This window comes from Phacochoerus africanus, chromosome 10 (genome assembly GCF_016906955.1).
Source record: "Phacochoerus africanus isolate WHEZ1 chromosome 10, ROS_Pafr_v1, whole genome shotgun sequence".
In the NCBI taxonomy this organism is placed as follows: Eukaryota; Metazoa; Chordata; class Mammalia; order Artiodactyla; family Suidae; genus Phacochoerus; species Phacochoerus africanus.
Window position 1 is genome coordinate 11,201,054 of NC_062553.1, and position 12,815 is coordinate 11,213,868.

Below are 12,815 nucleotides of genomic sequence, written 5' to 3' on the forward strand. Positions count from 1 at the left end.
AACAACCACCAGTTAACTATTACGATATGAGGCTAATAAGGGAAATTCACCTCACACAAAAAGGGAATAAAATTTCAATCAAAGGATAGCCAAATGACTACAGTTCTCCCATATTTGATATAAAAGCCTTTAAGCTATCAAAAACATGTACTTTTATGCAGTACTACAAAATCTCTTGACATTTTTAGTACAAGGTGGGAGTTTATTTTTAAGACATATTAGCACTACATTTTTCCATGTTTTACATGGACAGATCAATTTACTCTCATACTTCAAATTAATTAAAGTTTTTAAAGGCATGGCTAACCTTTTACATTTATAACAATTTTTTCTACCAATTTCTACTGATGATGAAATTAGACAATAAGAGCCAAATAAGAACTTTCAGTCTGTAACTGATCTCCTCCGTTTTAAAAGTAATTGTTCCATTTCAATTTATACTTGAAATAAGCAGCCCTCTCATTAGGAAAGTCTCATGATTTTCAAGCATGCAGGCTCAATTTCTTTTCTAGAAGCTTGTGGCCTCCAAGCCAGGAATGGACATCATATCCTAGAACTGTGAAAAAATAGCCACATCTTCCTAAAAGTGACTGGGATTCAATTTTCATCACAGGAATTGGCACGAACTGACTTATCTTACTGGGAAACTTACAAATGCTTCTCTCCTGGAGAAATAAAGGCACAGCTGTTGCTCTTTGTTGTTCCTGTTAACCTTTTTGAAATTCCGAAAAATGCAGGGATGACAAGCACAAAGTAAAGAAAGGAGAGGAAAGTTGGCTTTTTCTGGAGTAAGTCTCATCTGCTGGAACAGTCCACAGCGAGACATGGAAATGTAATCTTCTGCTGATGGTCAAACAGACTTACGTAAACATCCGTCGGCATCTGTGGAACTGGAACATTCCACAGCTGCCTTTGGAAAAGCTCAGAGAGAGAACACGGCCACATATATTCCATAGATCCTAGGGCATCTTTCTCCTTAAAATCTACACCTCTCTCAATGAAAAAGAAAAGACTTCATTTCTTTAAAGATGGATGGATGCAAGGAAAATCAGAGTACTCAAGTCTAATTTAAAAAACCGACGTCATGGTTAATTGTAACACTTCGTATAGAGCCATAAAATGGAACTGAGCCTGCTAGAAGGCAAATGGACTACTCTGGGCTTCTGAAGGGATTTTTTAAAAATTATATACAAAGATTATTTATCAGTAGTATCCAATATGATACTACTGGGCAACATAAGCAGAGGCTAACACCTCTTTTTCTGTCTTTCTGCTTCTGATTTTATTGACATTCTTTCCCCTCTTATTTATCTGATCTTCTGATTTTGTGGATGTACTTTCTTCTCACATAATAAGGAGATCTTTGCTTTCCCCTGGTCATTAATCTTCTTGGCTAGTTTTGATTACTTGCAAACAATGCATAAGTATTATTCAAACCATGATGTTGAAGATGCTTGCAAACCAATAGATGTTTCAAAAGGAAGACAACAAAGCAGCTATTTTAAGTTAAAAAAAAAGAGAAAGAAGCTTAAAGTTCTAGTCTGAATTTAAAGTAAACAAAACAAAAAATAAAACTATCTCAAATATTACTCTTATTTAGACCAACTTATAATTCATACATAAATTCAATGAATTATGTAAAATAAATTAGTTTTAAATTTGACACAGCCTCAAATAATTGATCAACTTTGGTTTAATTAGAGTGAAAATTTAAATTGTGATATTGATTAATAAGTTTTACTTGGGTGGGAAAAACATCCTAATTGAATGCATAAGATGTATTTTATAAAATAATTTTCTGGAGTTGCCGTTGTGGCACAGCGGAAACAAAACCCACTAGTAACCATGAGGTTGTGGGTTTGATCACTGGCCTCGCTCAGTGGGTTAAGGATCCGGCGTTGCTGTGGCTGTGGCATAGGCCAGCAGCTGTAGCTCCGATTTGACCCCTAGCCTGGGAACTTCCATATGCCACAGGTGTGGCCATTAAAAAGCAAAATGAAAATAAAAATAGAAACCCAATACAGGACAAATGAGCCATTAAAAAAAACAAAAACAAACAGAAAACAGGAGTTCCCATCATGGCTCAGCGGTGAATGAATCCGACTAGGAACCATGAGTTTGTGGGTTCGATCCCTGGCCTCGATCAGTGGGTTAAGGATCCAGCGTTCCCATGACCTGTGGTGTAGGTCACAGACTCGGCTCGGATCTGGTATTGCTATGGCTGTGGTGTAGGCTGGCAGCTTTAGCTCTGATTCAACCCCTAGCCTGGGAACTTCCATATGCCACAGGTGTGGCCTTAAAAAGCAAGAGAAAAAAAAAAAAAAAGGGAAAAAAACCCCCAAAACTAAAAGCCCATTATTACACGTGTGAACATTTATTTGGGCAAATGAGTATATGCAATAAAGAATTTCCCTGAAATGTATCATGCGTATTTATAGTGAAAACTGTTAAATCGTTAAATTATGCCGGAGTTCCCATCATGGCACAGTGGTTAATGAATCTGACTAGGAACCACGAGATTTTGGGTTTGATCCCTGGCCTTGCTCAGTGGGTTAAGGATCTGGCATTGCCATGAGTTGTGGTGTGGGTCGCAGACACGGCTTGGATCCCACATTGCTGTGTCTCTGGCGTAGGCCGGTGGCTACAGCTCCAATTAGACCCCTAGCCTGGGAATCTCCATATGCCATGGGAGCGGCTCAAGAAAAGGCCAAAAAAAAAAAAAAATTGTTAAATTATGCCAATAAGAAGCCCTAAGGGTAAGTCTTTTCAAACGACACTTCATCACCTGAACCTCATCTTTGATGTCCAGGATGTATTAAGAGGAAAAAGGCATGGCTGTCCAAGACTTTGGATAAACAAAGGATGTAAATTTCAGGCTTAGAGGAAATGCACAAGGGTCTGACCTGCGTTGGTGCTTATAAGTGACATTCTTCTGGTAGATGGGGAGGCTGTAACTACTCCCACAGCTGTGAGGTCTGCGCATTCCTGAAAATACTTCAAATGCAACGTGGAGACAAGGGCCAACTTGAATTACCCCATCCTAAGCTGCCTTTCCGAATTCACGTGAAGAAACGGCCAGATTCAAATTATGTACAGAGACAACACACATGGGGGAACAGGAGAGAAAGACCCCCACATCCCCAACTTGCAAAGAAAATACACACAGAAACTCCCTGGTGGTCAAACAAGGGTGCAGGAAATCAGCTAACACATTCGCTTGATCCTGTTTTAAGTACACGGTTAAGGTCTATCACTTCTCTATTTTCAGCAGACATGTCTTTGTTCAAAAAAACTGACTACCCTGGCAGTGGCAGTGCATCAGCTTTTGCTTTTTGTGGGAATTTTTGTTGTTGTTGTTGTTCAAGTTTAATTTGTTGTATACTTCATTCTGTAGGTCACACCTGAGTACAGCAGACCCTTCAAAGAGGCAAGAGGTCTGGCTGCAGTAAGAAGTGAGTTCGGGCGTTCCCGTTGTGGCTTGGCGGAAACGAACCCGACTAGTATCCGTGAGGATGCGGGTTTGATCCCTGGCCCTGATAAGTGGGTTAAGCATCCAGTGTTGCTGTGAGCTGTGGTGTAGATCACAGATGCATCTCGGATCCCAAGTTGCTGCAGCTGTGGCGAAGGCCGGCAACTGCAGCTCCAATTTGACCCCTAGCCTGGGAGCCTCCATATGCTGAGGGTTGGACCCTAAAAAGAAAAAAAAAAAGAAGAAGAAGAAGACTAAGTGAGTTAGCGTCCCTCCCCTTCACAACCATCAATTTCCTTCCCAGAGGGAACAGCCTGCATTGCCAGGGTCTCAGCAACCCTCTCCCATAAGCTCTGTGCCAAAGTGTACGTGTCTCCCTCCTTTTTTGTCTTTAATCATCTGCGCTGTGTCCTACACAGGGTCTGCCAGCCACTTTTCTCACTGCATCTCACCTGGGGACTCTAGAGCCGGCCAGCGCTTTCCAATCAATGAATGTACTGCCTCCCAGTGCCCAGCTCCCCGGAGCAGACATCTCCCCAGGCCCCTACGGATGGCCACACTTAAAAAGACCTTTTCTTCTGGGGTTTGCAGCTAGAACTTCAGGACTTGAAATTGTCCTGTTTAATTGTGTTTAGTTTCTGCTGCCTTCAGTTTTCTGCTTAAATTCCCTCATGTCAGTTATTTCGCAAAAACACGAGAAGCCCTACTCACGGCGCAAAGGCACACGGAGGAGGACGTGATGCCACTTCTCCGAGGCCTGGCATTATTCACGTCGCAGGCACTCGGTTTCTGGACATGACACCCTGGCTGAGTGGATGACGGAATGTGGAAAGATGACCAAATGTCACAACCGGGGCCCAGTATCAAGAAGCACATGCCTCAGCTGAGGAATCTGCTTCGGACTCAGCTAAACATCCCCGACTTAAAAGCAGTCGGAGTAGTTCTGACCTGTCGGTCAACTGGAAAACCTTTGGCAGCAGTAGCAGCTGCAGAAGAAACATCCTTCACCATGAAGTGGGCTCCAGACTTCGGGAGAGGGGTCCACCTTATTTCCAAAGGGAAGAACACATACTGAACCAGAAACCTGCACATTCTACGACCGGGTAAGTACATCACCAGAGTACAGGTTTCTGCCTGCATATCACCAGGCAGAGACACTGAAGGAAATGTTTAATTTTATTTACGTATTTATTTATTGGTCTTTTTTTTTTAGGGCCACACCCGCAGCATATGAAGGTTCCCGGACGAGGGGTGGAATCGGAGCCGGCCTACCCCACAGCCACAGCAACATGGGATCTGAGCGACGTCTTCGACCTGCATCAGAGCTCATGACAACGCCTGATCCTTCACCCACTGAGCGAGGCCAGGGATCGAACCTGCATCTTCATGGATATGAGTCAAATTCGTTTCTGCTGCGCCCTGAGAAGAACTCCTGAAGGAAATGTTTAATGAAAATAGTACACCATAGGAGCTGGACTTTTAGATTTATTTATGTATGATGTATAAATAATTCTTATTTATTTTTAACTCAATAATAGAGTCTTGACGCTGTGTTTTTAAAGTTATAATTTTGAAGATAGTTTTCTAAGGAAGCTGTGCATGTGACGATAAAGGGGACGATAAAGGGTAATTATCACCCTCGACGGGGAAAAAGGTGTAATGAACTGATTTCTTTCACATAAAAACCTGCATTGAACAGAACATTGTAAATCAATCATAATAAAAAAATTTTTTAAAGAAAACAGAAAAATAGGATTTAAAAAAGTGCAAAAAAACCCTGCATTGAACAACTTTGATAAAAAGACAAAGAACAAACGCTGAGGGTTCCAGCGTAATTGCAAATTCAAGAAAACTGGGTATATGATTAGAAAGTTAATTCCATCCTAAAAATATTCTCAAATTTCCCAATTCAGGGACTCGAGCCATCCCTCAAGACCCCTTCAGGACAGATAAATCAACGAGCAAATACTTGCTTTGAGGGTTCCCTTCATGGCTCAGTGGTCAATGAATCCAACTAGGAACGATGAGGTTGTAGGTTCGATCCCTGGCCTTGCTCAGGGGGTTAAGGATCCAGCATTGCTGTGATGTGGTGTAGGTCGCAGACGTGTCTCAGAGTTGCTGTGGCTCTGGTGTTGGCGGAGGGCTACAGCTCCAATGAGACCCCTAGCCTGGGAACCTCCATATGCCTCGGGTGCAGCCCTAGAAAAGACAAAAAAAAAAAAAAAAAAAACTTGCTCTGCCTTCCCAGACGCTGCTATTTAAGAAGAAGGGGACGCTGCCTGGGAGGCAAATGCTTTCTGCAGTCCCAGATTTAGCAGATGTCTTCAAGACGGAAAAACCACCAAAGGACTAGCTTATCACGTAGGCTAGAGCAGCTGATTACAACGCTAACTTCTGCCTATAGTGACATCTTTCCGAGCTGTCCTGGGCAAGCATTTTTGTCCTCGCTCTTCTGTTTTGTTTGTTTGCTCCAAACTCATGTGCTTAAGAGTTAAAACACGGGAGGTTTTCTCATCGACCTAGAACACAACCAACTGTGGCCCCAGTTCACCAGTTTACTTGCCTTATAAGTAGACATATCACCAAGAGGGAAACAGCAAAGTACTTTCTGAGGAAGTTTCCGTTTTTCTTCTGTCGCTGGTGCATTTCTCCACCGCACTTGTTACAGCAGCGGCAGGAACAAAAGATAAGCCCCACCAGAGGCATTAGGATAATAAACAGCAACCCCAGGACAGCACAGATAATAATCCCGATTTCATAGTAGATAATCTGCAGATCAAAGAAAAGAGTCAGCAATACTATAACACAAGATTACACACAGAACATCCCACAGGGTATATATTCCAGGTTTTTGAACATATTTGTCATCATGAGTCAAATCGTAAGGGGAGTGTGTGTGTGTGTATCCATTTTGAAGATCCTTCTTGAAACAGAGGAAGCAGAGATTTGAGTCATCACAACATGAGATCAAGCAGTTTGTATCTTTTTCAACTCCCATGAAAAACACCAAAGGCAGGGTCAAGTTGCAAAGAGTCTAAATCCAACCCCAAGGTGTTTTGTTTTTATTTCACTTTCTTTTGGCTACATCAGCGGCATGAGGAAGTCCCCAGACCAGGGATTGAACCTGAGCCACAGCTGCAACTAGAGCTACAGCAGTGACAATGTCAAGTCCTTATCCCCTAGGCCACCAGGGAACTCCTATTTTGTTTGTTTTTAAATGGCATGACTAATTTTGGTAGGAGTCCTTGCATAATAAATAATCTATACCAAGGATACTTTTCACCAGAAAAAAAAATGGAACCAGTAGTACTCATTAAGGATTCAGAGTAATTTGGATTGCATCAGTTAATGACAAATTCATAGCAAGTTACAAAATAATCTGGAACGTATCTAAACTTAGAAAAAAAGGCTCAGACTTTTTGAATCAGACTTGATACCCACAGGCCAATAATAATGGACTTTGTGAGGTCATCATGAACATTACAGATAATGTATGACTCGCGATAAGGTGCCAAGTAAAATGCCTGGTATGGAGCAGACACTCCCTAAGTGCCCCTCAGGCCAGGCCGCTGCGATTGGGCTCGGCAGCCTAGGTCTCAGATCCTTCCTAGGCTCCTCGGAACTAGAACAATCTCTGGACACAATTAGGTGACTAAACATAACTTCCATCATCACTGCTGGCTTTATTCCAGACTAAATAAAAATTATTGCAACTGGATGATAAAACTTGATCTTGTTCCAATTCACGTACCCAGCTCCTCACATTTCCATAAAGGGAGACATTTGAAAAGAAGGGCAGAAAATTACAGGTTGGCAGTTTGCAGCTAATGGGCTAGCTGGATAGCAATTCGTTCTGAAGCCAAGCCGAGAGAAGAAAAACAAAACCCAAGTCTTGTTCCTAGGAGCGAATGAATGCCGTGTCTTGGGAGAGAGGACTGCACGTGGAGTCAGGAGGCGGCGTTAAATCCCAGCAGGGGGCTTCTGAGTCCCTCAACCAGAAAATGGTACGTTAGCATGAATGTTGTAAGTATATTGTGAGGGACAGATGAGTAATTTAATGTGTAAACGACAGGCCAAGTGCCCAGCCTACAGCAAACGGTCAATCAATATTAGCTAATTCCGGGGACAAATGCTTATTAAGCTGGGAGCACATGGCACTAAAATATCAATCACTTCTGTTTTAAGGTTAAAATGCTAAAAAGAAAAAAAAAAGGGAATTTTTTGCTGCATTCATCAAACATGCTTCTGCTTAAACTAAGTTGGACTCCCTGGCCAGGAAGCGTCATTATTTGCTAGCGTGTAGCCCTCTCTTGAGGACTCACATCCTTGGCTACTTGAGAAACCAGCCCCAGACACTCCAAACTCTCACTTCGTTTGCTATCACTTCTCAGCAAATATCTTAAATTGTTAAAGGAATTTCAAATCTTTTCTGAACCCCGGGAGGCACCAGATCCCAAACCCAGGAAAAGAGGGTGTATCGAAATGTTTTAAATGCATGATCTTTACCTCCAAATACAAATTTTATATTGCATACACAACTTTTCCAGGGTTGCTGACTAAATACTGGGTCAAACAGTATCAGGAACATGCTCTGTCATTTCGAGAGTTGGTCTGGCAAGGACCTAAATTATTTTCTGATACACCCAAGCTGTCCATAGCACTCTGGATTGTTAAAGAGAGGATCAAGATTTAAATGTGCCGAGATGGGTCACTACCCTTTTGTGGACTGCTAATGCTGAAAAAGAACATGAAAGGTGACTGCAGACTCAAAAAAGGAAACAAGTAATTTTAAAAACCATCACAATGGAGCAGACAGTGAACAGAAAGTTCTGGAATGAGTCTCACACCCCTCTGGAGCTTTGGACAGAGCAACATGAAATGGCAGGGGAGGACGTTACCTTCAGAGTCAAGACTATGTTTTCCGGCTGTGGCCGTCCAAGCCGTTGCAGAGTTTATGCAAGCAGAGGCAGCGTGCATCAAGAAAATGGAAACGTTACTGGAATGATTAACCACAACCGAGACCATTAATTACATCTGACAGATCAAATTCAGGGCGAGAACGATGACAAAGGACAGGAACATAAAAGGAAAGTTTATCAGAGAAACAAGGGCTCGCATTTGAATTGACATCTGGCTTTCGCGAAAGGTTCTTTATCAGTCCGTTTGTCAGTTATGGATTGGGGAGTGTGAGGAAAGGTTGCAAATGCCTGACTCACTAACCACGTGGCCTCTATCAAATAGAGAGTCATCAGATGCCCAGAAGGTGCCACCTTCCAAGTGTCGGTTCTAAAATGACAGTCTGAGGGGATCATTCTTGCGTGACAGCATTCCATGGATTCCCACCACATTTAAATCAAACTCCTCCCTGAGGTCCTATGTTATTCAAGCCTGGCTTCATGTCCCCATTCTCCTTGACCATCCTAGTCCCCAGAAAGCATCATGCTCGCTCCCCTTCCTCACTCTGGGCTCCCTCCTCCTGTCCTCCTTGCCCAGGGCATTATTCCCATCACGCTTCCCAGATGAAACGCAAGCCTAAGTCTGGATGTTGCCTCCTCCAGGAAGTCTGCCTAGATAATAACCAGGTCTGGGTTTGCCAGGGAGTCCCTACACGTGTCCTTTCACAGCGCTGATCTCACTTAGAGGGGCAGCTCCCATGTGACCGTTTCTGGAGCCACGCAGTGGCTGCAGGAAACATGACAATCACAACTCTGTCCCAGGCGCCCAGCCCGGGACCTGGCAGAGGACAGTTGCCTGATCACAATTGGGTAGAATAATGAATTGAGGGAACAGGAGCCACACCACATTAGGCCAACAATTCCTAAGCTGCATCCAGAGAGGGGGCTGGGCAGTGATGGGGATGGATTGACCTACAATGATGTAAAGCAAAATTCGCTCAATTTATACGACTATTTTTTTCTTTTTCTTTCTTTGGAAGAGGGAGGTGGTAGATACATGGAGGGGACAAAGTCATTACTGTTGTTATGGCTGACCTATTTTAGCCTCACGTGGCTGCATAACATCAGGTAGCCCCATGGCGTTTCCCAGATGACGTTTCTGAAACTGTCTGGTCCAGGAAATCAACATGCGGAAGCTATCGCTTTAGCGGGCAGCTTTTCACAGATGTGGAAGAACAATGTTTGGCCGCCTCGCGGCACATGGAGTTCATGCACCAGGGATCAGATCCCAGCCTCAGGTGTGACCTTGATCCTTTGACCCACTTTGCCAGGCTGGCAATTGAACCTGCACCAATCCCGTTGTGCCACAGTGGGAACTCCTCAGTATTAAACACCTTTAAAGGCATCCCAAATATTGCGGTGGGTGCTTCAGATACACAGGCCCCCAGGGTTCCACGGGGCATCTCAAAGGACCCCAGCCTGCCCTCCTGGGCCTGGGGAAGCCTCGCCAACAGGAAGCATCTCACAGTGTGTGTTTAAAAGGCTGACTTCAGGCTCCTCCCTGGGAGCAAGGGTCAGGACATTTGGGTAAGACCAGGGATCTGCCTTGAACATGAGCCCCAAGTCATGGCAGAGCCACCTGGAAGTGACAAGAGTCTGCGGATTCCTCCATGTTCATTTCTCACCCGAGTCAGGCTGCCCTGACACTTCTGCGAGGCTGCCAACTCGGCCCCCGGTGGAGCTGGGTGCATTTTCACCTCTTCCTGTTCAAGCTGGCCGCCACACGTCCTGGGCTGATCCCCTGTGCAACAGCACAGCGTCGGTCCTGGCCCTGCAGCTCAGCGTCTGCGTGCCCCTACTCCAATCAACTGCCCAACGTCACCCAGGAACCTTCTGAATTACATCGATAACCAGCCAGCCCTGACCCTACATGGGAACCTGCAGGGGACAGGACTTGGTGACAATGCCTCCTGAGCCTTCGTTACCATGTGGACAGAATGGGAATAAGCAGGGATTCTATTTCACGCGGTTATTACAAAGACGACCTGAAAAGCCAGGGACAAGCAACCTGCTTTGTGCGTCATTGTGTGCTAAGCGCTCGCCATGTACTATTTAATGTATATTAAGTGGCAGTGTCTGCCAGAGTAAGGCTCAATCAATAATAATAATAATAATAATAATTCATGATCTCATTATTCTCCTACTTGAGCTCCAACGAGCCTCAGACAATGACCTGGGTCATGCACTGCTTTCTATCTAAACACTGTCTGAGATTCCCCAGAAGGGTCTTTTCTTGCATGGAAAGGAGGGTGTGTTCTTTTTTTCTTTTTTTTTCTTTTTTTTAATTTTTTTGGTCTTTTTGTCTTTTTAGGGCCACTCCTGCGGCATATGGAGGTTTCCAGGCTAGGGGTCCAATTGGAGCTGTAGCCGCCAGCCTACACCACAGCCACAGCAACGCAGGATCCGAGCTGCGTCTGCGACCTACACCACAAGTCATGGACATGCCAGATCCTTAACCCACCAAGTGAGGCCAGGGATCGAACCCACATCCTCATGGATGCTAGTTGGGTTCGCTAACCACTGAGCCACAAAGGGAACTTGTGTTCTTACAGGCAGCACATGGCTGCCTCCGGGAGGGCAGGAAACAAGGAACTAAGTCATTTATCTTTTGCAAACATGAAGGGTGGGTTCCAAATACCACCAAACCCCCTGGAATGATGACCTGACGTTTCCTAAGCGCCGAAGGCCTATGTCTGTTAGCACTAGTCAGGGCAGGAAAAGCCTCAGGGACAAGCCCCAAGCCCTGTGTTTGCCCCCAGAAGGAGCTCCAAGAAAGGGGAGGGGGTAGCTAAGAAATGGAATGAATGATACAGACCAGCTAAATCTAAAGGAGAGTCAGCCAAGAGGCTGCCGCGGAGATGACCTGTGGCCACATGGAAACCAACTCAGGGAGTCACCTCAAGGACACTCGCTTTCCTGCCACCAATGATGCTCAGAGTAAAAAGGATGGCACTTTGCGGGGGGGGGGGGGGCTTAGAGAACGTTCCCTGAAAGGTTTTAGATGGGTGAGTGGCACTTACAAATTATCACGGGAGATAATCGTAAGTCACTAACTGAATCGCCGCAAACTCTGCATTCTTTGAGGATAGGACTTGTGTCTTTTTATTTAACTGAGCAGCCACTGCTCTGACAAGCCAGGCTGAGAGGCTCTTTCTGCAGAAACCCCAAGTGAGCAGTGAGGTGGCTAATGTTGCATTGTTTCCCTGGTTGGCACGTGGAGAATCTGGGGCGCCGGGGCCTCACCCACACTCTCGGTCTCCAAGGGGATGTATTCTTCAGTATCCGTGTGCTTGGCATGGCTCAGTTTTGCATTTTCATCATAGGGCTTGTTCCACGCTGGGCTGAGTGCCTCAGGACGGAATGGGTACACAAGCTGTGTCACCTCTACCTTAACATGCTGGCTGGGGACAGACTCCTTTTGTGGAGACTGAGTTCCCATTTGTAAATCACGTCCAAGGGCCGCCTGCTATAGAGCACGTGCTATACAAATGCCAGCAAACCAGGGTCATTCAAGCAGTTCCTCTGGCTTCTACAGCTTTCCTTGTGGCCCCATAATTCCAAATCCTCTTCCCCTCCTGGACCTCCACTTCGGCCTCATCATTTCTTCCCAGGGATCATTACTCACTGTAATATTTTATGGTTTAATAGGTAAGAGGTACAGCTCCAAGGCTGTCACACTCTTTGCTCACAACTCAAGACACTCAGATGGAAGCCGTTCCTTCCAAATCAGTGGCCTTAGGATGATGGCACAGTGGCCCGGACTGAGCCTCATTTTTGTTGGTGTGCCCGGAGCTAGACTGGCCGTGGGACAAGTCCCAGCTGCCATGTAGTCACCGAGTGACCTTAGGTAACTTCTCTAGATTGCCAGAGTGTAGGATTTTCTTGCATCTGCAAATGCAGAAATACGTCTGCCTTGGACAGATGTCGTTGTAAAGATAAGAAACAATAAAGAACTCCCAGTCTTTGCTTGGAACGCAGATGAGAAATGCAGCTCTTACGATCAAAAGGGGAGGATAACATCATTTAAGAACATGCTTTAAAAAAAAAGCTGGATTCCCGTCATAGCTCAGTGGTTAATGAACCTGACTAGTATCTGTGAGGATATGGGTTTGATCCTTGGCTTCCTTCAGTTGGTTAAGGATCCAGCATTGTCATGAGCTGTGATGTGGGTGACAGACACGGCTCAGATCCTGTGTTGCTGTGGCTGTGGTGCAGGCCAACAGCTACAGCTCCGATTTGACCCCTCGCCTGGGAACCTCCATATGCTTATAGGTGCAGCCCTAAAAAAAGACATAATACAAAATAATAATAATAATAAAAGCAATGCAGGTGTTCCTGTTGTAGCTCAGCAGGTTATAGGAACTTGACATAGTCTCCTTGAGGATGCGGGT

At 44.9% G+C, this 12,815-nt stretch overlaps 1 protein-coding gene across 1 annotated transcript in view; it reads right to left on the reverse strand.

Moving 5' to 3' along the window:
* Positions 1-12,815, reverse strand: part of PROM1 (prominin 1) — a 97,576-nt gene that overhangs the window by 52,864 nt on the left and 31,897 nt on the right. Inside the window, 1 exon segment of the mRNA XM_047798705.1 lies at positions 6,033-6,238. Within this exon segment, the coding sequence (XP_047654661.1) occupies positions 6,033-6,238 (206 nt within the window).